The 27,557-nt window shown below is 36.1% G+C and overlaps 1 protein-coding gene across 8 annotated transcripts in view; it reads left to right on the forward strand.

The window, feature by feature from the left end:
* Positions 1–27,557, forward strand: part of ARHGAP6 (Rho GTPase activating protein 6) — a 483,185-nt gene that overhangs the window by 391,712 nt on the left and 63,916 nt on the right. For all 8 annotated transcript variants that reach the window (XM_079123129.1, XM_079123130.1, XM_079123131.1 and 5 more), the window contains 3 exons: positions 14,481–14,552; positions 22,202–22,458; positions 24,343–24,538. In XM_079123129.1, coding sequence (XP_078979255.1) covers positions 14,481–14,552; positions 22,202–22,458; positions 24,343–24,538 — 525 coding nt within the window. The remainder of the gene's footprint in view (positions 1–14,480; positions 14,553–22,201; positions 22,459–24,342; positions 24,539–27,557) is intronic.

Raw genomic sequence — 27,557 nt, forward strand, 5'->3', positions numbered from 1 at the left:
GCTTTGTGAATTTCACCACCACTTCAACATGGAAACTGCGGGAATTAGTATATTTCACAAGTACTTTGGGGAGCCTTAGCTCTAAGGAGAGGCATCTCTGTTGCTTAATAATACCATAAAACTTTTCCTTCCCCGGGAAAATTTAGACACTTTAGAAACAGATTTTGGAAATTTAAACCCACAAGGTACAAGCAGGATAAAGAAAGAGTGTTCGATTCAGTGGGATTTATACTAAGACAAATGATTCAGTCACCATGTTCCTGCTTGCTTTCTTCCATATCAGTTATGATGCATAGAAGAACTGCTGTGGATAAGGTGGATATAGAAACTTTGATGACTTATGGATTTGTATAAATAGCAAACAATCTAGAGTTTGAAAGATTTCTTGAAGATAACACTCGTGCATGCACACACACACACACACACACATATGCACAAATATTGAAATCCAAAGTTGACTAAATGATGGAGCAATTTAAGTTTGAATACATTGATTCTTTTCCACTTTTATCCATATAGGTTGTTTTCTTCCAGAATTCTTATTTGCCACTCTCTTGGATCCTGGTTCTCACTGAAGGAACTGTCAATGCACTCCAGAATTTGCAATATTTTTGATTTTTGTATTTGTTCTAATTAGTTATACATGATAATAGAATGCATTTATGTATTTTGATAAATCCTGAATGGAGTATAATTTCTCATTTTTCTGATTATACATAGTGCAGGACACATTGGTCATGCAGTCATATATGTACATGAAGTAATGTCTATTTCATTCTATTATCCTTCCTACCCCCATACCCCTTCCCCTTCATTCACTCCCCTCTACCTAATCTAAAGTAATTCTATTCTTCCCTAGTGCCCCTCTTAATGTGAATTAGCATTGGAATATCAGAGAAAATATTTGGCCTCTGGTTTTTGGGGTTTGGCTTATTTTGGTTATCATGATATTCTCCAGCTACATCCATTTACCTGTAAATGCCGTAATTTCATTCTTCCTTAAAGCTGTATAATATTCCATCATATATATGATATGCTATATATATCACATTTTCTTTATCCATTCATCTGTTGAAGGACACCTAGGTCAGTTCCATAGTTTAGCTATTGTGAGTTCAGCTGCTATAAACATTGATGTGACTGTGTCACTGTAGTATGCTGACTTTAAGTCCTTTAGGTATAAACAGAAGAATGGAAGAGCTGAGTCAAATGATGGTTCCATTCCAAGTTTTCTGAGGAATTTCCATACTGCTTTCCAGAGTGGTTGCACCAATTTGTATTCCCACCAGCAATATACGAGTGTACCTTTTTCCCCACATCTTTGCCAACATTTATTGTTGCTTGGATTCTTGATAATTGCCATTCTGATTGGAGTGAGATGAAATCTTAGAGTACTTTTGATTTGTATTTCTCAAATTGCTAGAGATGTTGAATGTATTTTCATATATTTGTTGACTGACTGTGTATCTTCTTCTGGGAAGTGTCTGTTAGTTCCTTAGCCCATTTATTGATTGGGTTATTTGTTTTTTTGGTGTGAAGTTTTTTCTCATCTGTTTTCACCAATGGAATCCTTACTTAATAAAGGACTGAATTACTAGAAATAAAACATTAAGAGGGTTAGAATAATCAGGAAGAAAAGATTTCCTAAACTAACTAGTCACCATGTGATTTTTGGAGGAAACCACCACCAAAATTCAAAGGTCCCTCTGGGCAGGGTGGCACACACCTGTAATCTTAGTGGCTCAGGAGGCTGAGGCAGGAGGATCTCAAGTTCAAAGCCAGCCTCAGCAACTCAGCAAGGTTCTAAACAACTCAGTGAGACCCTCTCTCTGAATAAAACACCAAAAGAGCCTGGAGATGTGACTCAGTGGTTAAGTGCCCCTGGGTTTAATACCTGGTATAAAAAAATTCAAAGGTCCCTAGGAAGAGTACCTTCATCCTTCAAGACTGATCTAAACATCAGCCTTTGTAAGCAGGGTTGAGAACATATTTGTCTCATTTGTCTTTGTGCCTAGTAAATATCTTCACCGAATCATTCCATTTTGTTTTAGTTAAATTTCTACAAATCTATCTCTAACAGTGAACTCTTGAGTTCCTCAAATACTGAGATAGTGCCCATTCATCTGGGTTTATAGCACATAGCTCAGTCTCACCTACAGTGTGTGTTTAAGCAGTGTTGGGTGGATGGATGGATGGATGCAGGCATGCTTGATGAGCTCACTTTCTAGAGAGATGATGACATTTAAACAGATAACTTTTACAGTGTTAATAATATTTACAAGCCAAGGGGATTCATCACGTACTATGATATAACAGTACCAGACAAAGAATTCTTGTTTTACAATGGAGAAGAGATCTTTGCTTTGGCTCTTCTCTCAAATCTCTGATGTTCATCACAGGTCAATTCTTAGAACAGAGCAGTGATCACATGGCTTCCCATTTCCTGGGTAACTACCTCCCCCTTTCTATCAGAGTTACTCTCCTTTCTGCTTTTTGGGATGGACTTTAAAAATGGACCAAACAACTCGAAATGGAGGTACTAGGGGTAGCAATTGCATTAACTGATTCCTATGTCAAGCCCATATTTTCCTGGGACATGATTTTGACTGGGATTTTGGCTCTACGACTCCTGTCAGTCATGATCTGTTTTTCAGTGTAGGCTTACTGGACTAGTTTAACTGACAGGGATAAGCACCAGATGTGCAGTGCAGGCACAATAAATGGCTCGCTAATGCTGTGGGCCATTAATAATATTATTACTTCTTTACCAAGCCTCCTGTCCAAACTAGAAATAAAATATCTGGTTTAGTCTTTCTCTTGCCTTATTTTTAAGAGGTCTGCAGCTTGAAAGCCCTCAAAAGAGGAGGTAAATTAGAAGAAATAATGAATTTTAGTTTTAATAAAGGATGTAATGTAGCATTAATAAAAATTTTTGTAGGATATGCACAGATTGTATAACTTATCTAATTCACATCCATATATACATACTCACCTACTTCACATGCATATATACATATATATGTAAACCATATATTTTATTTTAACAACCATATTTTGTTTATCAGGATGGGCATGGGAGTTAAAATAAACAGATTTCTTCAAAAATTGGTGTTCTTGGATACAAATGAAAAATACATTACTGGTGGGAATGCAAATTGGTGCAACCACTCTGGAAAGCAGTATGGAAATTCCTCAGAAAACTTGGAATGGAACCATCATTTGACCCAGCTCTTCCATTCTTCTGTTTATACCTAAAGGATTTAAAATCAGCATACTACAGTGACACAGTCACATCAATGTTTATAGCAGCTGAACTCACAATAGCTAAACTATGGAACTGACCTAGGTGTCCTTCAACAGATGAATGGATAAAGAAAATGTGGTGTACATATATATATGATATAATATATATATATATATATATATATATATATATATATGATGGAATGTTACTCAGCATTAAAGAAGAATGAAATTACAGCATTTACAGGTAAATGGATGGAGATGGGGAATATCATGCTATGCAAAATAAGCCAAACCCAAAAAACAAAAGGCCAAATGTTTTCTTTGTATACCGATGCTACTTCACAGTAAAGGGGGGATAGGGAAGAATAGAGTTACTTTAGATTAGGTAGAGGGGAGTGAATGGAGGGGAAGGGGTAAGGAAGTAGGAAGGATAGTAGAGTGAAAGACATTATGACCTCATGTACATATATGACTGCATGACTGATGTGATCCTGCACTATGTATAATCAGAAAATTGAGAAATTGTACTCCATTTATGTACAATTTATCAAAATGCATAAATGCACTCTATCGTCATGTGTAGCTAATTAAAACAAATTAAAATTTTTTAAAAAGAAAAAACTACATCTAAACAACTTATGCAGAAAAGTAGTTTATTGAACCTAGAATTTAGGAAGAATGTTAAGACAATCTAATCAGCCACCTATGAAACCATCACCGGGAACATAAAAACAAATTTGGTTGAGGCTTTTATCCCTCCATTCCCTTTCCAGGAAACATGTTCCACCAAAAATGGAAGCCACAATAAATATATTATATCAGCATAGACACATGTTTCCCTTCAGGTCAGGGAGTTGGGAATAGATTATTTCACTATCAGCCAGGTCAGAAACTGGCTTATGAGTCACCTCTTGCCATTAAGTTGAGCTCCCGATTCTGTAAAGCACTTCAGTTGAGAACTGCAGGCCTCCATTTTCTCACATACTTAACAAACATGTTTCCAAACTATGCTTGAATACATCTGGTGCCTGGGAGAAAGAAGTTCTTTTTAATGTTTTTTAATTGGTATATAATAATTATATATCATAGTGGATTTCATTGTGGTATATTTTACATGCACATAACATTAATTGAACAATTTATTTCCCCAGTAGTTCCCCTTGTCCTCCTCTTCTCCCTCTCCCTGACCCCCTTTCTGCCTAGAAGTCTTCCTTCTACTTTCATGAAATCTCTCTTCTATTTTCCTCTCTAGCTTCCACACATGAGAGAAAACATGACCCTTGACTAGAAAGCTTATGTGAGTCTTTATTTTCCCTAACATGATGCTCTCCATTTCTATTTGTTTTCCTGCAATTGATATAATTTCATTCTTTAAGTGGAATAAAACTCCAGTCTGCATATAAACCACAATTTCTTTTTTAATTATTTTTTATTGGTACATTATAATTATGCATAATACTGGGATTTGTTATGCCATACTTGTACATGCATATAATTTGATCAATCCCAATCCCCACTACTTTCTTTGCCTTCCTTTCCCCTCCTCCCTCCCCCTGATCCACTTGCTGTACTCTACCAATCTCCCTTCTGTTATCATTATTATTGAAATAAGTGCAATATATGTGCATATATGATTCATTGCAGCATATTTGTACATGGACATAGCATAATTTGGTGGATTTCAATCCCCAGTACTTCCGCATGCCCTCTCTCCCGCCTCCCTCTCAATCCCCTTTCTCTACTCTATTGATGTCCCTTCTATTATCATAAGATTCATTTTTTTTATTCTTTTTTATCACTATCTCTCTAGCTTCCGTGTATGAGAGAGAAAATTTGACCTTTGAGTTTTTGAATCTGGCTATTTCACTTAGCATGATGTTCTCTAATTCCATCCATTTTTGTAAATAAAATTTCATTCTACTTTATGGCTAAGTAAAGCCCCTTTGTGCATATATACTAACTTTTGTATCCATTTTTCTGTTGACCATGTAGGCAGGTTCCTTAACTTGGCTACTGTGAATTGTGGTCCCAAAAAAATGGGTATGGATTTATCTCTATACTATGCTAACTTTAATTCTTTCTGAAAAACATCAAGAAGTACTATAGCTGGATCATATGGTAGTTCCATTTCTAGTCTTGAGGAACCTTCATATTAATTTCCATAGTGGCTGTACTTATTTACATTCTACCAACAGCATAACAATGTTCTTTTTCCCCATATCCCCTCCAGCATTTATTATTATTTATACTCTTGATGATTACCATTCTAACTGAAGTAAGATGAAATCTCAGTATTGTTTTTAGTTGTAAATGGACACAATACCTTTATTTTATATATTTATTTTTATGTAGTGCTGAGGATCAAACCCAATACCTTACATATGCTGGGCAAGTGCTCTACACTGAGCCATAAACCCAGCCCCTCAGTGTAGTTTTGATTTGCATTTCCCTAATATCTAAAGTTGTTGAACATTACTTCACATATTTGGTGGTCATCTGTACTTTTTCCTTGAGAAGTGTCTGTTCAGTTTATTACCCATTTATTGATCAGTGGGGAGTTTTTTGGTGTTTTTTGAGTTCTTTATATATTCTGGTTATTAATCCTCCATTGAAAGAGTAGCCGGCAAGATTTTCTTCCATTCTGTAGGTTCTCTCTTCATGCTATTGTTTCTTTTGCTGTGATGAAAATGTTAGTTTGATTTCATCCCATTTATTGATTCTTGGTATTATTTCCTGAGCTCTATAAGAGTCCTGTTGAGGAATTTGTTGTCTGTACCTATGTGCTAGAGGATTGCTCCTGTCTCTTCTAGCAGTTGTAGAATTTTTAGTCCTATTCCTAGGACTTTGATCAGTTTTGAGTTGATTTTTGTGCAAGGTGAGGAAAGGGTTCTATTTTCACTCTTTTACATGTGGATATCCAGTTCCCCAGCACCATTTGTTTTTAAACAAATAGTCTTTTAAGGCTATCTTTTGCCCAGTGATTGTTTGGTGCCTTTTTCAAGGATCAGATGACTATCTTTGTGGATTTGTCTCTGTGTCTTCTACTCTATTCCATTGGTCTACATGCCTATTTTATATCAGTACCATGCAGTTTCGTTACTATAGTTCTGTAGTATAATTTCAAATTTGGTATTGTGATTCCTCCTGCATTGGATCTTATTGCTCAGAATTGCTTTGGCTACTTTAGCACTTTTTTCTTCCATATGTGTTTTGAGACTGCTTTTTCCATTTTTTCCTATTTTGGAATAATTTTAAACTTACAGAAAAGATACAAAAATAGTCCAAACTTTACTTTTGCACTTCACCTAGTTTTCTCAGTGTTAATATCTGCTATAGCCTTGGACATCTATCATAGCAAAGAAACCAATTTTGGCACATAACTATCAATAAAACAATCAAGTTTATTCATATTTTTCCAGTTTCCCCATTAATGTCTTTTTGTGTTCCAGGATCCTATCTAGGATACTACATAACTTTCAGATTAGCATCATTTCTTTTCATTTTTTTTTCAAATGATGGATATTTCTCCTTTCACATATCTTCTGCAAATGACTTAACTGGGATTTTCTGGTTCAGGGCCTTACATAAGGTTTCACTCCAGCTCAAATAGTACCTCAGTTATCTGAATGCTAGACTGACTGGCTCTGGAGAATCTGTGTCCAGGCTTACTTACATGGCTGTTGGCTGGAGACTTCAGCTACTTACTGCTTAGCCCTTTGTATAGGGTTGACCATGACCTCACTTCTCTCAGAGAGACAAATACAAGGCAGAGAGTACAACCAAGATGGAAGCCATGGAGAATGGTGCTTTAATGGAAGCACCTCATTCCATTGCTGAATAGTTCCATTCGGTGGTAAAATGGTCTCCCTAAAATATCCTGCTGAATCCTTGTTCTGACCTATGGAAGGCTAGGCTAGTAAGTCTCTTCATGCACCATTTTAGTCCTGGAACTAACAGGAAAGAACTACACTGTACCCTTAGCCTTCTCTGAGTGCTGAACAGCATCCACTTATACCACCATTCACCACAAATTCTTTTCCACCTGATCTTGCCACCCGAAAAAAAAAATAGCACTTCATTTAAAGAAAGAAAAGGTTCTTTTTATAAAGAAACTTTCTTTCCCTACCTATAGTCTTAGGAATTTTATAGGGCTATAACTAGGTAGACTTCTGTTTTTTCATAAATTGAAGGAATTGTTATTGTCCTCAAAATTCAACCTGATATCTAAAACCTCAATAACTTGTAAGCATTTGATATTGTTTTGTTTAAAACAAAAACATTTGGTATCGATTGAACTTGGTAACAAGGAGGAAAATATGAATGTTTTATTCACATTCACATGGTTCATAGATGCTCTCTAGAGAGGGCTATAAGCATAGACCAGTGATTCTCATACTCAGTGGTTTTGCTCCCTGGGGACATTTTATAATGACCAGAGATGTTATTACTTGTTGTAACAGGGTGTGAGTGGGTGCTCTGAATTCTAGTAGATAGATGCCATGGATGCTGCAATATATCTATGATATATGGGACAGTTCCCCACAATAAAGACCTATCTAGGTTCAAATATCATAGAGCCTAGACTAAGAACCCCTGGCATATATTATGTTCCATTTCTAAAGAGCTACTTCCCATTCTGCCACCCAAGTGTCCCTTTTCATATAATTTTTCCTTACTTTTTCACTGTGCTCCACTCATTGCCTATGGATTACTTTGGTTTGCTTTCTCTGAGAGTCTATTTTTCTGGTCCAAGTAAATAGTGAGGCAGCTGTGGCTGGGAAACATGGGAGGTGGTGCCAAAAAGCATTCCTTCAAACTTTTATCAGCAGGATTTTTTTGTAAGATTTGAAAGAGTTAGAAACTTTTGTTTAGGCTTAGATGGGGTTGCATACTTCAAGGCCTTTCAAGTAATCTAAATGCGTGTGGTGATTCAGGGTCAGGTGCCCGTGCTGGCCTATGGTGGCAGAGGAATATGGGGACCCAGTGCTGCAATGTTTCTGCCTTTCTTAAGAGGATTAATATCCAGACATGTATGTAAAAACACCAAGACTTTTCATTAGGACTTAAGTTTTGTAATTTAATGTGTAAGCTAAGCAGCACCTGAACAGCCATTTTGTACCTACTGGACTAGTTCTGTGTTTGTTTATAACAGCTCCAGAGGAGGACTTTGGCCCACGAAGACATTTAGCAATTCTATCTTTATCTTCATTTCATAACTTAGTGGACATGATTCCTTACCCTTTCCAGTAATGTAGTCTTTCTTGAGCTCTGCAGGTAAAGTGATATACAAGGTCTTAAATACTGACCATGTTCCATATTCTGGTATATATATGAAGAGAGGTTGTCTATAACCATTCACTAAGGATTGAGCCTTAGTGCCTTCTTGCCCACCACTCAGGTTTCTCTGAGAGCAGAGTCCAAATGATGCTCACAGATAGATGTCCATCATTTATCAAAAACCTCCCAGATAGGAGAGTATCAAACCATCTCTCATGCTGCAAAGACAAAGTACTTAGAAAGGGCTGTGGCTTCTCAATGCAGGCACCTGAATTGCTCTCAGCCAACCTTCTCAAGACAAACTCTTACTTGTTGGAAACAGATGAAATTTGGCTTTGCATCCCAGCTCCACCACCTGCCAGTTCTGTGACGTGGGGAAAATGTTTTAATTCTTTGATTTTAGTTTCTTCAACTGTAAAATGAATAGATCAGAAATATACTTGTTATGGTTTGGATGTGAGGTGACCCGAAAAGCTCACATATGAGACAATGCAAGAAAGTTCAGAGAATAAATGATTGGGTTGTGAGAGCCTTAACCCAATCAGTGAACTAATCCCCTGATGGAATTAACTGAGTGGTAAATGGAACAGGGTGGGCATTGGGGGCGAGGTTATGGGGTATATATTTGTACCTGGTAAGTGGAATCTCTCTCTGTTTCCTGATCACCATGTGAGCTGCTTTCCTATCACCATGTGAGCTGCTTCCCTCTGCTACACTTTTCCTCCATGATATTCAGCCTCACTTCAAGCCCTGAGGAATGGAGTCAGCTGTCTATGGACCAAGACCGCTGAAACCTTGAGTTCCCAGATAAACTTTTCCTCCCCTAAGTTGTTCTTTTGGATCCTTCAGTCACAGCAGCAAAAAAGCTGACTAAAACAACCTCAGTGGGTTTTGTGTTGATGTTTATTAGGTAATATCACATAACCACAAAATTTAGTGTCATCCAAAAATGACTTATGCCAATCCTGGTACATATTTAGAGCTTAAAAATTTTTATTTTCTCTTTCCTCTCCCTTTCTAATTCTGTATTACCTTGGGCATGTCAGTCCATATATCTGGTTCTACTGGCACATCCCTCAAATTGATGTCACGTTTCCTTCACCCCAGCCTAGGTAGAAGTTATGGACACCAGTTTTGACAGTAGCTAGTTCTGGGTACAAGTCCTGAATTTATCACATCTAAATGTTTGCCTATAGACAAATTGCTTAACCTTTCCTGAATTTGGTCCCGTTATCTGTAAAATAGGAAGAATAGTAGTATAGGCTTCTTAGAACTGATTTGAGGATATAATAATGTACTTAGCTTGTAGTACATGCTCAATAAACACTAACTGTTCCTCACTGCTGTGTGCCTATGTCACGTGGAAGTCAAGGTGGTTAGATGAGATCACAGGTATTCATATATTTAGAAAAATGAAACATACAATAACTCTTCTATATGACTTGCTTCCTAAGATTTCAGGCCCATTCAGTTAATATAATTTTTATGTTGGTGCCATGCTGTAAAAATGACAAGGTCTTCTATTGTCATTTTTATTGAGGAATTACATGCATATAATAATATGTACAAATATGAACATGCAAAAATATAGCCCAGTGAAATTTAGATATGTATATATTGTGAAACTGTGAAACAGATCAAGATATAAAAACTTGTTGGCACCCCAAAAGTCCCTCTTATGTACCTTTTAACATAATATCCATTCCTGAAATGAAACCCTTACTCTTCATCTGTCACCCAAATGAATATTTCCCTCAATGTTTTTATTATTCTATCTCTAGAATTAATTCATTATGGAAAATATTGTTTATACCCTTCATTCTCTAAATCTGACCACCTTAAAATTATTGTGTATGTACTTCATTGCTCTTGAATTTCCTCAGACCTAACCCCAAACCTCTGCTTTTCTGGCTTTACACTGTGCCAACAAGGTCTCAGGGCATGCATTATCCTGTGCTGCTCCCTTGGAGGAAGGCAAAAGCCTAGGAAGCATGTTTCTCTCCTCACATAGCTTCTAGTCTAGCTAGAAAAACAGGCCTTAAAATGGAGCGCCACCCAACAACAAATTAGTTCATGAACAGTGTGTCCTACAGGAGCGGATTCATGTTTTCTTATTCTCAACTCTCCTAAAGACCCTGCTTAATGTTGGTCTCCACCAAAAGGATGCCCAGATTAATCACCCCCCAAAAGATGGGTCCTTTACTTTGAGGTCACAAGCATATGGAAGACTTGCTACCTTGCCATCTGCTCTTGTGTCATTTGTCTTTGTGGTCTCCCATGTAAGTCATGGTCTCCTCTGGGTACATTAATGAGGACTTCTGTGATACCTGGTGAAAGGAGGGGACATGGGAGCCAATCCTTAAGTTCTTGTTCCAAATGCTTTATGGTCAGGACATGTTCTTCCAGATCACTCTTATTTATAAGATAATGTATACACTGGAAGTAGTAAGCAAGCATATACTCATCACCATTTGCATTATTAGAAATATTTCTATGACATTGATGGTTGGGAGATTGAATTTCTTTAAAAGACTCCTATGGTTTGAATGTGTCACCCAAAAAGTGTGTGTTGGAAATGATCCCCAGGGCAATAGTCTTGGAAGGTAAAGCCTAATGGGAGGTACTCATGTCATAAGAACTCTGCCATCATAAATAGATTAATAACAATGACTTGAGCATACAAGTTCTGTCTCTTTCTTTTTCTCTTGCATGCCTGTATGATGCCTTCCACCATGTTGTGACACAACAAAGAGGCCCTCACAAGATGTGACCTGTCATACTTAGACTTCCCAGCCTCCAGAACAACAGAACAAATAGACTTACACTGTTTATAAATTACCCAGTCTATGTTATTCTGTTATAACAGCAGAAAGAAAACTAAGGCAAATACAGAATGTCATTTATCACACTTATTGCCATCTAAGGAACTGGATGAACATAAACTGTTCTGTATGGTACAAGCACATAACATGGAAACCTCTTAATCATATTTTTTGTTCTCTCTGGAACAAAGATGAGACATTCTTCGAAAACTGAAGACTCCAAGCAAAGTGACGATTGATCCCCAAGGAGAAGAGGAACAAGTGGTTTCATTGTGCAACTCTGGTCATTTTCTTGAGAATTTGAAAAGAGAAAATGGCATGCTAAAACACTGTATCATTTCACAATATCATACATCATGTATTACTTCACATAATTTATCATTAAAAATGTTTGCCTCTAAGTAAAAAAGATAATATTTACTGTAAATAAATACACTTTTTTATTGTATATAGTTATTCACAAAAATCCCACTTTGGTTATAAGGAGATTTCAAGATACTATTTGGAGTTTGGAGTTTAAGTATATATTATACTGTATAACTACATAAATTCTCATACTGGTGAGATAATAAAGGATCAAAACAACTTTGAAAGGTTTGATAGTATCTAATAAATCCTAATACTGCATACACACTTACCCAGCAATGTGGCTTCTATGCATATACCCTAGAGCAATGGCTCTTAGACTATGATGTGCACCAGAATCCCCTGGAGAGTATGTTCAAACACACATTACTGGAGGTTACTCCAGATTTACTGAGTCTGGGTGGAACTGTAGAGAATTTGCATCTGTAACAAGTTCCCAAGTGCTGCTGAACCACACTTTCAGAATCACCATCTCAGAGAGATCAGTATGTGCACAGAAGACATGAATAGAATTTTTAATATCATGGTTCCTAATGGCCTCAAGCTAGAAATAACACAAATTTCCATCAACATTTCAATGGAAGAATTAATTATATATTCATACAAGAAAATGCTATATAACAATCATAATGAATGACCTATAGTTATCCGCAAGAGCTATAGAATGAATCACACAGAATGGTGAATGAAATAAATGAAACAAGAAAGAATACCTACAGTGTGATTCCATCCATATCATCCCCAAAAGAAAAACAAAACTGTATTCCATATATATGCATGCACTGATAGTAAAACTAAAAAAATTCAATTGATTATTTAAAATATCAGCCCAGTAATTACATGGTATGAGGAGGGGGGAGGTAAACTGTGGTTCTTTGAGTATAAGCAGTATTCTAGATCTTTATTTGTGTGTTGAATATGAGAAAGTTGAACTTATAATTATTATTTAAACTGTACATTGGTATTTATGTACATCTATTTATGAGCCATCCCATAATTATAAAAGTTTTTAAAAACCATCCTATCTTAAATGAAAATACCCGCTATCCAACATGCATTCTGGCTCTTTGACACTTTGTTTGAAAGTTAGGATGTGTCCACTGGTTATGAAAAATAAAATTCTTAGTCTTTAATGTCTGACTTCTTTTATTCTGCCTAATCGGCTCTTTAAATGAAGGAAGTAGGGGATATTAAAACGAAATTTTTTTAATGTCAAATACATTTGCTGAGTGAATTAGCAATGAATACAGCATTTCAAAATAAAAGAACCATCAATCCTTTTTGGGAACAGGTTAAAATATTATGCAGTTATTATGTTTTATTGTTTCTACATAAGAATTCACAATAGGCCTTAGTAGTTAGATCAACTTTTAGATGTTGAGGATATGATCACATAAGTGATGAAAGAGACTGATGGGTCTTTGCCACAGTACAACTGATTTACATAATTTTACCCTATGCAAATTTCATGATTGAAAAGGTTGAAAATTCTTATGAACTATTTTCATTTTGTGTAAGGAGAATCATTTTTGAAATATTGAAAGGGAGGAGGAATTGAATATGCCTGTTGACTGTATTGTGATGTTTTTTTGCCTCCAAAATTTCAGAGTCAGGAATAGCTGCAACTCTGTGAGGACCTAAGAATGCTCATTACTGTTTCAGAATGCTTACTCTGTCTTTTCCTGATACCAGAGTATTGTTTTTAAATTTTAGTGGACTGAATATTTTTCCTTATTACATTTTTAGTGTACCATGTACAACAATCTTAATCCTCCTTTTAAACATGAATTTCCATGTGGCATTGGCTTCATGACTGCTATTTGATCACAATGGAGATTCCCGATTCACACCTCTCACATGTTAAGCTGACAGCTGCATAATTCCAAAACACATTCTGGCAATGATCAATGCCAATATTTTATGATGACATCCCAAATTCAGTTGCAGCTGCTCACTCATGTGAGGGCTATCTTTATTAGTTGGCAATTTAAACAAACATATTAAGTATGTTTTAGTACCAGATAATAAAAGGATATATTCCCTACTTATTATAGTGAAAAATTAGAAACAACCCCCAACATCCATCAATGGGAAAATTATTAATTAAATTATGATGCAGCCATGTCATGGGATACTATTGGACCCCACAAAGGAAGTAGATCTGAATCTGTGAATATGTATCAGGCTCCACATTAAGCACTATATGTGCATTGTTTCGTGTAATTCTTACAACAACCCCATGACATTCTCATTTTATAGATGAGGTGGTGAGACTTTTCCAAAGTCACATCCTTAGTAAATGGCATAGCAATAGTTAAACCTGTGTTTTTGTGGGACCCCAAATCCATTTCCTTATCTAGTTGCACTGTACTAAAATCACAGATGTCAAAGCTGTATGTACTGTTAATTCTCTTAAGGAGATTTGCTTCATGATGGACATTGATTTGTATAACCATGTAGAATGGAAGAGACTTATATAATAATAAGAGCAAACATATTCATATGTAAAAGCTAAATTACATTGGAAGGAGGAAAGTTTTCTCTACTCTCCATTACTGAAAGAAATTTTAAGAGTGTGCATCAAGACTGGTTATATGTGCTATCCAAATCAGGGATTTTCATGTGTTCTCAGAGCTGTTCCTCTATTTAAAATGTCAAATTATAAGTGAAGTAAGAAAGAGGTCATACTTTTGCTCAAATGTAATTATTAATAATATAAAATCACTTGTATCTTCATTTTATAACTTCTTGTTCTTTTAATATTTACAGATGGACAAAAGAGAAAGAAATCTTTGAGAAAGAAACTGGATTCACTAGGAAAGGAGAAAAACAAAGACAGAGGTAAAAGATGAAATAAATAAAACAAATGTATCTTCCGTGGAGCATAATGGTTGAATTTGGTGGGGTTTTTGAATTGCATGAATGTATGGTTTAATTTTATTATGTAACCTGGATTTCTATGATGGAATGTCATTAATGGACATTTGGTCTACTCCTCTCTTTTTGAATATCCTTGTACTGAATTGATGAATTCAGCTCATTTGAGCAGAGTGTGTCTTTTGCCAAGTTTATGGTTTCAATTATTCTGGCCAATCAGCTATGCATAAAGAGGACCTGGGTCGAGTAGCTATGGACAGCATCACTAACACTAACCAGCTGTCTGGCAAATCCAGGCAGTTAGGCAGGGATAGTTGAATGAGAAAAAGTTTGGATTAGCCTAGCATGACTACTGGAGAGAAACAATCCCAGCATTCTGGGTTACTGAAAATGTGCCATTCTCAGCATTTTTATGTTAGATCACAGCATGCTCATTTTTGTCCCGTATGTTTTATGAATTGCTGACTATCATCATACTGTTTTATGTCCCTTCTGTGTCTATTTAGGGAACTGACACTTGAATCACTCAAGGTTTTTATGGTCATTTTTAACTAATATTCTTTGAGCCTGCATAATGTACACCTGGGTCTCATTAGCACAGTTCATTTTTTGTGTGTGTGGCTCTCTCCTAGGGTCTCATATGAGATGATTTCTGAATGGTGTGGTTCTTTTAAGGTATTGTCATTTCATGTGATGCAGTGATTGAGTGTTGAATGAGGACAGACATAAGTCTTACCTTTGAGTTCTTTTACATAATATTTGGATTTCTGTTTGAAAAGCAATATAAAGCAATGAATCCAAGGGCTTTAAAAATAAATGTATGGGCTGGGGTTGTGACTCAGTGGTAGAGCACATGCTTTACATAATGAGGCACTGGGTTCAATTCTCAGCACCACATATAATAAATTAATAAAAGTCCATCGGCAACTAAAACATTTAAAATAAAAAATGCATTATGATCAATACTGGAAAAGACCTATCCCACAGTATAGATACCAGAATCTACCTTGAACTCTGCCTTTAGGATCATGACATTTGGTTCATCATATTTAGAGATAATGAATTGTAAAGAATAGAAAAAAATCACTGTTTTGCTTTCCTTAGAGCAGGGTTTTTCACCCTTGGTACAATTGATACTTTAGACTGTAAAAACCTTTGTGGCAGGGTTGTCCTGTGTTTTATAGGGTGTTTAGTAGCACCCTTGGCCTCTACGCACTAGATGCCAGTAGCATTGCTGAACTAAAATATCTTCAGACATTTCAAATGTTTACCTCAGACTGAAGAAAAGGAGGTGAAAGTTTCAGTGATCCCTCCTTACCCTTGACTGCACAGTACGATGATTTGTGGAATGTTTTAAAATTCTTTCATATTAGTACATTATAGTTATACATTATAGTGGAGTTCATTTTCACATAATCATGCAAGCATGGAATATAATTTGTTCCAATTCAGACTTCAGTACTTCCCCTTTCCCTCCTATCTTCCCTTCCCTTGTTCACTTTTCTCTACTCACTGGTCTTTCTTCTATTTAGAGGTCTGGTTCAGAGGCATAGCATTTGGCCCAGCATGCAGGAAGACCAGGGTTCAATCTCCAGTAATACAAACAAACAAACAAACAAACAAATAATGCCCAGATTCCTACACAGGGAGTCTGATTCCTTCAGTCTGCAAGAGTACCTAGAGCATGAGTGTATGAGTGGGGTTTTTTTTGTTTGTTTTCTTGAGCAAAAAGAAAAAGAAGTTTTATTGCTTTGAGAGCAAAGGAGAAACACCGGGAACTCCTGTCCCAGAGGCTGTGATCCTTCCTATCAGCAGGAACAGGGGACTTTAAAAGAGGTGATTCAAAGGCTACATTTCATGTTTCTCTGTTGGAGTTGTAATTCACTTGTTAATTTGGGAGATAGTTATTTCTGAAATCAGTTACCATCCCCAAAGTCTGGATTACTTTGTTCCTATGGTGGGTGTGTTCCCAAGAAGAGATTAATCTATCTAAAATGGGGAAAAAAGGTAATCCTGTTTCCCCGAGATTAGGGAGGGGGAGATTAGGGAGGAGCAGGAAGAGAGGAAGAAAAAGAAACACGTTCATTTAAAAAATAAGTTACAGTGGCAGAGCAGCAAGGGCTACATTCAAAGCATAAAGTAGACCACTGATACACTTCCCCACTGTCAATTTCTACATTCCATTTCTATGGAAAAATGGATGCTGACATCTCCAAGATGCTTCCTGCTGAAAGAGGGAGAAGTTGGGGGAAGTAACCCAAAGTTCTTGTTCTCTATCATGTGGGTTGTGGATAGTTAAAGGTATTCTGCATCAGAGCAGTCCAGAGGTCCACAGTGGCAGATAGCAGGTGACTGGATAAGGCATACGCAGGGCAGGGATCATGCTAAGACCATAAACAAGACAGGAAAGCATTATTTTTTATAAACAATTAGCACAAAAGCAATTAGTATTTCAGTCAGTCTCTGAAAACCATGAAGACAGTACAGTAACTTATATCAGTTGAAAACAGATCAAGTTCATCAATGTAGAAGGTTAAGAAGATTTGTAGGTCTATGAGATCAGGCTCAAATTAACTTAGGACAAACTTTATGATCATTATTATTAGGCACTCCCACATGAGAACTATTCCTTTATAGTCTCCAGCTTTACTTTCCATAGGGCTGATACAAGTGTACATCTTAAGTTACCCTAAAAACAAACTAACAAACAAAAATTCATTTTTTCTTTTAAATGTCCATGTAGAACTGTGCTTAGGCTATACTCTCCTGCCAGGTGTTTAAGACAAAGTGGGTCAAAACTGACCTTGTTCCTATCTACTTTTAAGAGTCAGCTGAAATTCCTCAGAGATCACTCTTGTAGACATGTGTGAAGCCTCTTAGCTCCTTTAGTTTCCCATACCAGTGGTGCCATCTGCCAGGATGGGTCAGGGAGCATGAGTGTTTTTATGAGCAATGTGCAACTTGTAATGCAAGAACTTTACTTCATACTAACCAGAGTACAAATCAGGACATGTCTTATCCTAGCAGAATCTGCTACTGGAATAATGAAGGCAAAAGGCTGTCCAGCTACATGTCGTTGTCTGACAAATCATATTATATTTAGGTGGTTGACATATTATTGCCCTTGTCAATGACCTGAATATTAGTAGTCTTTATTGCTTTTCTAGAGTTTTTGCTCATTATATTCCTATAGTAGAGCACCTTTACCCATAAAAATTAGAGCAATTCTTTGTATATAGAGTATATTTAAGGGATCACTGAGGTTGATACAGGAGTGTTCCCTTGTCCATAGGAGATACACTCCAAAGACATTCCACATATGCCTGAAATCAAAAATAATACCAAACCCTACATATACTATGTTTTTTCTATGCATTAATATGTATGATAAAGTTTAATTTAGAAATTCTGCACAGTAAGAGATTAACAATACCTAATAGTACATAGATCAATTATTACAATATACTATAATAAAAGCTATTTAGAACTTATAAATTGCTTATTTCTGGAAATTTCAATTTAGTATTTTTGGACCGCAGTTAATTGCAGGTAACCAAAACCATGGAATGTGAAACTTTGGATATGGGATTACTTCTGTATTAGCGATGTATTATCTATTAATATTTGTTTATTCTAGGATGGCGATATACATATTGGGATTTAAATATAACATAGACTTTAAGTGATTCTTTGAAAAGTACATATTCAGGCTAGACTAAGCATAATGAGCATTCTTGCAGGAGGAGATAGATGTTTGCATTCTGCACACACAATATGTGTGTGTGTGTGTGTGTGTGTGTGTGTGTGTGCACGCGCATCCTTATATTACATACAAAACAGCAGGAATTGAGAGCATGAGTGAACAAGGAAGGAAGGGCCGGGGAAGTAATTGACCAATACACACTGGGCCATTATACATTTTCCAGACCAAATCATACTTATGTAGGCTCAATGAAAGCTTAGCCATGTTCTATACTGCCATGCAGTGTTCACTGGGGGAAATAAATGGCAGTTCCTGATGGTTCCAGAGAAAAGACATATCATCCATTCAAGTAAGGGGAGAGGTATCAGGCTCCATGACCAAAGTGGTTGATTTTTTATAAGGTAGTTTTGATGTTTAAAACCAATGTATCTTAGACTTAAATGAAGAGTAATTAAATAACATTTCCTACACATAAAGATCTGTTCACGTCAACACTGGAAGCCATTATGAGGATAGCCTGGTAACCAGAATGTGAGGATACCAATGTGCAGTTCTGGCATAGTTTTGATCAGTTCACATTATTTCCTTCCCATTGGATATTAGCATTTGGGTTCATAACAGCTGCGCATGTGAAAAATGATCATTTGGATCCAAGAGTAAAAGAAGGAAAACAGGAAACTCTAAATGACCTCCTGAGTTAGGTCATCTAAAAATAAAGAAGAGCAGCTTTTCCGAATCAAATTCCTGTCCCAATAAAGAGTGATTCACAAATGTTTAATATGCCACTATATTAATTGATTCTCAGAACTAATCATGTACTGCATGTTATTTAATTGCCTTGATAAAATATACAGCAGATCTCCTGTGTCCCTCCTGCCGCTCAAGCAGTATTCATATGTACCTTTTGATCTCCATATGGAAACTAATTCATGATTAACACTGATTCAGAAAACATTTCATATAGATTAGTCCCACATGCTTAATTTCCCTTAGTTTAGTTACCTGGCAACTGAAAGCATTCTTAAGTTTTAGAACTTAAGAAAATCTCTTTCTTGTGTCAAAAATAAATCAGTTTTGTGGGGGATAGTTTAAAAGTAGCTACTTTGTTCCAGTTACTCTGTGTTTTAATCAGAGAACATAGGAATTAGGTTTTACTGTGGCATATCTGGGAGATACATCCCCTCCCCTCAGGACATTGTCACATTATGGTATGTATTATTAATCAACACAAAATCTGGGAATACTCCAGTTCTGGCACCTTTCTTTATGCTGAAATCCTATTATTCTGAAATCCTATAATGCCTGTTTTAATGTTGTTCACTGTCCAAGTATGTCACTATATATGAGTTGGGAAGTAATGCTATATAAAAAAAAACTTGATACATTATTATTGTTGCTTCATATTAAATAGCAATAGAAAAATCAAATATCAATTATCACCATGTAGAAATTTTCAAAAAAATATGTTAAATGTCATCATGGAGTGCTATTATTTGATGAAGACAGCAGGTGAGCAGGTTCCTCATTGAAAACTGGCCATGGACTAGAACATGATGTCCATTGTCCCTGACCTAGCACAGAGAGTCTTGGGTAATTTCCTTGTAATTTTAAAATCCAACGATCAATTTTATTAGTTTCTGACAAGATGAAAAGTCCCAAAGTTCCTTTTCCCCCCTCACAGAAGAGCTTTGAAACCACACAATAGGCATATGTACCCAAAGCTTTACTTACACACAAACAAGGTTTTTTGCTCAATATACTGGTAATGAGTCTTCCCTTTCACAATACTCATATTTTTAAGAAGAAATAATATTCAGGAATCCTTCCTAGAATTTTAGAGAGACTATGTGGACACTACACCACATTTTAGAGCATAGAGAGGTCTCCTTTGTGAAGCTTGTGAGAGTCCTCAGGGAACGCAACAAGAAACTAAAGAGACAACATCCACACTGTACCACTGAAGAAATAAACTCAGCCCAAAAGGAAAGCCTCCTAGAGAGAAATAAAAATTTGTTATGGGTGGCTATATCTCTTGAATAAAGAGGAAGAATAAGTGAGGGAGCATGACTTCATGTATTTCATCCATTTAATTTGTGTTAAATTATTCCAATTTACAAGTAGAATGACAGACTTTCAAATATTAAAAATGACAGATTCTAAAGGAAACTACATTTTTGTCTTTTTTCATAGATATTAAAAATCTCTAAATGAGTCTTGTTAGGTTTCCTTATATGGAAAAAAATGGCTAGTAGAAGACTCAAAGTCCCTTTCCCTGCTATGCATGTGCCTACATGAGAAGACATGTGGCACCTCATACATTTCCATGTTCTTTTTGAAGGAATATTTGCTTATTTCCACAGACAATATAAGACTGATTTATAAAATAAATCCTCAGAGTGTGCAGCTGGTATCTGACACTGTCCCTTTTGCTTTCTAATTTTGCTAGTAGTAAAACTGACCTTTTGTCAGTAGTGAATATTAGGTCTTGCTACACTGTCCAAATTGATCACTCAGTGAACAACTGCCTAACTCATGTCACCTAATATGTCAATACAGAATGGCAAGCACCTCTGAAAATCCCCAAATGAAGTTAGGGTTTTTACTTCAAAATAAATTGCATGTTTTGATAGAACCAGAGATACAAGCCTTTAAAGTAGCATTTCTGCTCTTAATGCCAACTTGGCCATTAGCCTAGTTTAAAATTTTGCCATGAATCAAAGAGTAAAACCTTTTAAAGCCTATTTCCACCTGATTTAATGTGAGCTAATAACCTTAAAATTATTTGCCCTTGAACAAACAACCTTAGAATTATTTTCCCCTGATCATTCTGATTTCAATCATAGGGCTTATAAAACAAGGGAGAAACTAGACTCCAATTTACTGCTGCTAAGAGACTAATTTTGAGTCTAACAGGAATAATAATAATAATAATGTCCTTGATTGAATTATTAATGTGTTTTAGCAAGAATATAAAATATTGCCAGCAAAACATCTGGCCCTAAGAATCCAGTACACATGTATACAAATGGATTTACTACAAAGACAGAGAAAGCAAATAACTATATACATCTCCAAATAAAGTCATATATTTCTGCATTGTGCCCCTATTGTGGCAGAGTCCATCTCTACATGTGGCCAGCAGAATGAAGGTGAAAGCTGGTTGGAGGTGGAATACAGGAACAAGAAACGTGATGTAAAATGAGCAATGTTTTTAAGTTGCTCCTCTGCCTTTCAGGTTATCATTTCACATGCTGCCTTTTATATTGGGAACCTAAAACTATTCCCACTTAATTGAATTTCAGCCTTTGCTCTATGCATTTATTATAACACATGATAGTCACTTTATTATAATTATTTACATATCTGACTCTGTACTCCCCAACCCCATTCCAAAATCTGAACCCCTAACCAGTAAGGACTGGATGTTTTATAAGCTTTGTACTCATCCCCAATGTATGGCTTAACATGGCACATAGTAGGTGCTCAATAAATGCTTATAAATGAATGGGTAAGTACAGGCTCCACATGTCTTTTAGCCTTCAGGGACTTCTGAAACTTACAAATAAAAGACAAAGTTTGTAAAACTGTGTATTCATGAGCACAAAGTATTATTGATTTTCTATTAAAAATGTCACACTTTAAAGTTATTTCCTTTAAAACAGACTCAAGGCACACAGAGAAAAACTGGATAACTAAATTTCCAAAGTGTGTATTTGTACCAATTAGCTCTCTTGATTGAAATTATAACTTTGGCCATTCTGATAAACACAAAGTCATCTCTATTGATCAATTAATCAGTTCTTCAGAAAACAATCTTTTGAACATGTTTGCCTTTCAGTCTGACATGTGAATGAGTGTCTTCACTGGTCTGTACAGTCTCTGAATGTGAATTTCTGGGTTTTGTTTCCAGAATTCATCCCACAAGCATTTGGAATGCCCTTATCCCAAGTCATTGCTAACGACCGGGCCTACAAACTCAAGCAGGATTCTCAGAGGGATGAGCAGAAGGATGCGTCCGATTTTGTGGCTTCCCTCCTCCCATTTGGAAATAAAAGACAAAACAAAGAACTCTCAAGCAGTAACTCATCTCTCAGCTCAACCTCAGAAACACCAAATGAGTCAACATCCCCAAACACCCCGGAACCAGCTCCTCGGGCCAGGAGGAGGGTGAGTTGGCCAGGATTTTCTATGACACTAATGTTAAGAAAACTGCAGATATATAAGGTAGTTCTTTGAGTCTTTGTTCATGTGAAAACTGAATATGTTGCTTGGAGAGAATTTGCACTGCACATAGAGCAGCTGGCATATCTTTAAACCTTCCTCTGACTCCTCTCAAAACTGATGGGTGTCACTCCTTTGTTACCACTGTACTCCAGGACAGCCTAAACATTCTACAATATTGCCACTGATCCTGGTCTGTCTTTATATTCTGTTGTCTTGCCCTAGATGCTGAAGCTTGAGTAAGGACCCAGTGTTTTTGTTAATTTCTTCATTACCAGTCTGGGAACATGTCTGGCCAAAAGAGTTGGCTATGGGTCTTCATAAACAAAGATACTTTTCCTTATTAATGGAACATTTTTCCCTTAAATAGAATCCTACATGTGGCCTCTTTCAAATCAATATTATAATAATATGGTACCAGTTATCAAATGAGTACTATGTTCTAGACACTGTGCTATTTGGCATTTTAAATTTCAAACCTGGAAAGCTGAGTTGTTCAGGCAGGCAGACTGACAATTGGCTGAGTCAGATAAGCATCTGTAAGACTTCCTTGGTCACTGAGAGATCTCTCCCTTTCCTCCGCCTGGAGGCCCTAAATCTTTGCTACCTCCAACCATTGAAGACTGCCCTAATTAAAACTGCAGATAAGACTCAAACTTAAAAATCCATAATTATCAATCATCCACCAACATTCAGGACTTCGCCAAGGTAAAGCAAAACCTGTGCCCTGTGTTGATGGTGGTATTGACTTTGTTCAAAAATGAAGAAATGACAAAATATGAGATACTTGAATTTGCACAATGAATTTGTTCATCTAAGCCCATCACTCTCTCTCAGACTGTGCATAAACTCAGAAGACATTAAAAGCAAAACTCGAAATTTGAGCTTTCTGGGAAATTATGGCCTAAACAGTGGGCTTTCTGAATGTGCTTTCCTTTGTCCAAGCTCTACTAGGACACCAGCAGTCAACTTCTTCCTGTATGCTTCATCACAGATGGGTGGCTGCAGCACACATGGTTATCATTCCAAGCATGCCAACTCACTTTCCATCTGCCAGCACCTCAACTCTTTGCTGAGGGCTTTCCTCTGATGACTAGGGGCTCCCAGAACATGCAGATAGCAAGTTATAAGTACTGAGGAATAAAGGTCTCCTCTCTGCCCCTCCCAAAGGCTGTCCTTAATGATTCCTTGGTATAAAACATGCTGTTTCCTTTATTCCTTAGGGCATCTCCTAAAGTTCCCCAGGGAGATGCACCTACAGTTGCCCATGATGCTAACAGGCTTGATAATTCTCCCTTGCTGGGCTGCCTTCCCTTCCCATTCTCATCCCAGTTGCAGGGGTTTCCTGGGAAACCCCTAGTAAAGTACATTATGTTGTTTCTGGGAGAAACTAAACTAAGACCATTTTTGTAAAATCTTCCTATTTTAAAAATCTTCTTCCCAGGGCCACATTTAAGAGGATTTTTATTCACAAGACTTCTTTGATTTTACCTCATTCATTGAGTATGTGATTTTTTTTCTTATTTCACAAAATGAAGTGGTTGGGTCAAAATATTTTAATTACATATTTCCCATCTCTTGTCTTCCATTTGGAAAATTTTGTCTTGCTTGTTGAAATTTTAACTGCCAATATCTTATACTATGCTGTGGAGATTTTTTTAACTTATTCAAAAAGCACTGTTTTCCTTTTAAGATACAAACAACACAATTGATTAGATCAAGTGGTATTAGTTTGAGAGTGATAATCATGGGCAAAATATTGATTGGATAATATCTGGAGGCAGCTGTTTCTCTTCTCTGTTCTCTTGTTCAAGTCTGTGTCATTTGCAGGGTGCCATGTCAGTGGACTCGATTACTGATCTGGATGACAACCAATCTCGACTACTAGAAGCATTACAACTCTCCTTGCCTGCTGAGGCTCAAAATAAGAAAGAAAAAGCCAGAGATAAGAAACTCAGTCTGAATCCTATTTACAGACAGGTTCCAAGGCTGGTGGACAGCTGTTGTCAGCATTTGGAAAAACATGGTAAGCTAGACTTGTCTGTCATCAATCATTGATTCAAGCATCATTCCTTTAAGCATCCAATTTTGATTTTGGGTTCCCTTGATTGGGGTCTTCAACCGACTTGATTTTCTGAAGAGTGTTCTGGTGTGAACATTTGTTTAAGGGATTGTGGGTTCAGCAAGCTTGGTGGGGGATAACTTGATGGTATTTGGACAGCTCAGCCCCCAAGAGTCCTCAGAAGTGACTCTGGGCAAGAAAGTTAGGAAGAGGTCATTTCTATTGGACTGAGTCTGTCTGCAGGCCCACCTTCAAACATAGCAGAGTTCATTTTATCATTTTATACATTTAAGTTACTCATAAAATGTCCTCTAAAAATAAGAGTTCAACTTATTTTTAAAAACATTTAAAAATCATTACTTAGGTGACTAGAAAATATACTATTTTTTTGACTATGGGTTTACATATGGCTATCTCCTTTTTATGGATGATGTCCACTTAAAATTTCTCCACAGTCATCCTTTTGCAAATAAATTACAGTCAACAGTTAATATGTTGACATTGAAATGATGTCAAGTTCATTGAAATTTTTTTCTGCATTCTAGATTTTTGGCTCATCAAACTGCCATCTCCATAATGTAAATTTGTTTGCTAGAGGGTGAACATGTATTTTATGGACATGGAAAAAGTTTCTTAATTATTTCTTTACTCTAGAAATAAAATGCTTATTATAATAAAAAAATAAACAGGAAACCAAAGGAAATTCTGAAGCTATCATGCAGATATGGTTACTGTTAACATTCTCATCTACTTCTTAGCAATAAAAATGGAACAGTTAACATGTAATAGTTAGAATAATTAACATGCAGTTTACTGCCTAAGGCAAGAACCTATTAGCCTTCCCAGGCTCTGATTATATTCCAGGTTTCTATGATATTTCAATCAAGTGTCTCCAGAAAATGAAGAGACATATTTAAATTCAATTAGACTAACTCTGATCACTTTAAAACAATGGGAAAAAAGCAAATTTTGAAATAATTTCTTATATAATATTTTATTTGCCTGTTTTTGAACTGGGTAGCAGAGGACAGGAATCATATTAGTCTTATAAACATTTGTCAAGGATTTTTTCACCCTCTCCAAAATCGGTCTTGGATAATTATATTGGCCCCATCTATATCCATGTACCCAACACTTCCTCACTTATATTTCATTCAAATGCTTTCTGTACTATTAGGTAAAAATTCCTTTTACATTCTCAATTGCCCAGAGGTACAAATTTCCATAAAAGCAGACAAAAATGTAGCAAAGTCAAATTATATTCCTAGGATTTAGGCTGATTTGCACGTGGGACCTAATACTCATTGTGCCTGCCCTGGTTTCTTGAAGTCCCTAAGCTCAAGATCCAGGTGCTTCTGGGTCTAGTTTCCATTTCAGTTTCTAATGAAAAGTAGATAAAGATGATAACATTAATTTCTGGGACAGTAGCATTTCTTTATCAGATCTATTCCTTTTCAGTGTTTCCCTGTTTTCATCAGTGACTATCTTAAGTCATGGTTACTGAATGCCTAGACTGTATCTTCTCTTGGAGGAAAATCACCATATGGCTATGTCAGAAAAAGGCATTGACTGTCTCAAGATTATCTTAGTTCTACCTAAAAAATTAAATTAAAAAACTCAGATTATACTTCATTGAGGTACATAAGAGTTATAGCAATCTCTAGTTTCTAAAAATTATTATTATTATTATTTATTTTGGTACCAAGGATTGAACTCAGGGCACTTAACCACTGAGAAACATTCCCAGACCATTTTTTTTAAGTTTGACACAGGGTCCTGCTAAGTTGATTAGGGCCTCACTAAATTGCTGAGTCTGGCCTTGAACTTGAGATCCTCGTGCCTCAGCTTACCAAGTCAATGGGATTATAGATATGTGCCACCATACCTAGCTAATGAATTATTTTAAAAATCAGTTTTAACATGTGAAATAGTACCATAATTGAGGAGGTAATGTAATTGAAACGAACATTTCAAAACAGCTAGGAGAAATTCAGAAAAACGAATAGTCCAATCTGTGTAGAAAATTTCTCTATGTGATCTCTCACTTCTATAGAAATTTCACCAATTCAGAAACCATCTGAGTATAAGAAATCATATGTAGCCAAAATTAAAATTACTAAGACCTCCTATTATGTTAAATTTTCTGTTTCTCCGTATGTAATAGTATATATCAGATACTATTCTAAGTGCTCTACATGCATTACTTAATTAAGTCATTGCATGATTTTTGAAGGGAATATTTGTTATGCTCATTTAGAGATGAAAAAATATAATTCTGTATTTTGCTCTAAATACCCTGATTATCCTGTTCTCAAGCTCCCAGAAACATAGAAGCAATAAATTAGATGGGAGTTGGACTTAATTATCAGGTGCACAAATTGATGGCAGTAACAAGTGAATGGAAGTCCTATGAGAAATAGATGCAAAGCAATATCTCACCCCAGAGCAAAGCACCAATTTGTGCTTAGGCAAATCAGAAATAATCATCTTTTCAGTGCAATTCTCTAAAATTATTCTGGAAATCCAGGATAATACTTTTAAGATACAAAACTGATAAATGGAATATTTGTGGATATTATCTTTTCTAAATTTAAAAACATCTGGAAAACTAAAATACTGTTAACACTTAATATGTGAAGTTCATAAAATAAATGTATAAAATGTCTATTTCCATTTAAAATAATCAGTTATGAACTATAATAATAAAATCATTCATATTAATATAAAATATATACCCAGAATTTCCATAATGATATGTAAAAATCTTTCATGAATAAAATTGCAAAACTCTACCAAGAGATATAAAACATGACTTCAAACAGATTGAGGTTTATTTTGTTTCTGTGTGGAAAGAAATGATGTTATGAAGATTGTAATTCTTTACAAATTAATTATATATTATACAAGTCAGATTATTCCAGTGACAGGAAAAAGGAAGCCAGGTAAAACTATATTAAGCAAAATGCTCTCCTCCTGGAAATAC

The sequence above is a fragment of the Sciurus vulgaris genome (genome assembly GCF_902686455.1).
Source record: "Sciurus vulgaris genome assembly, chromosome: X".
Taxonomy (NCBI): Eukaryota; Metazoa; Chordata; class Mammalia; order Rodentia; family Sciuridae; genus Sciurus; species Sciurus vulgaris.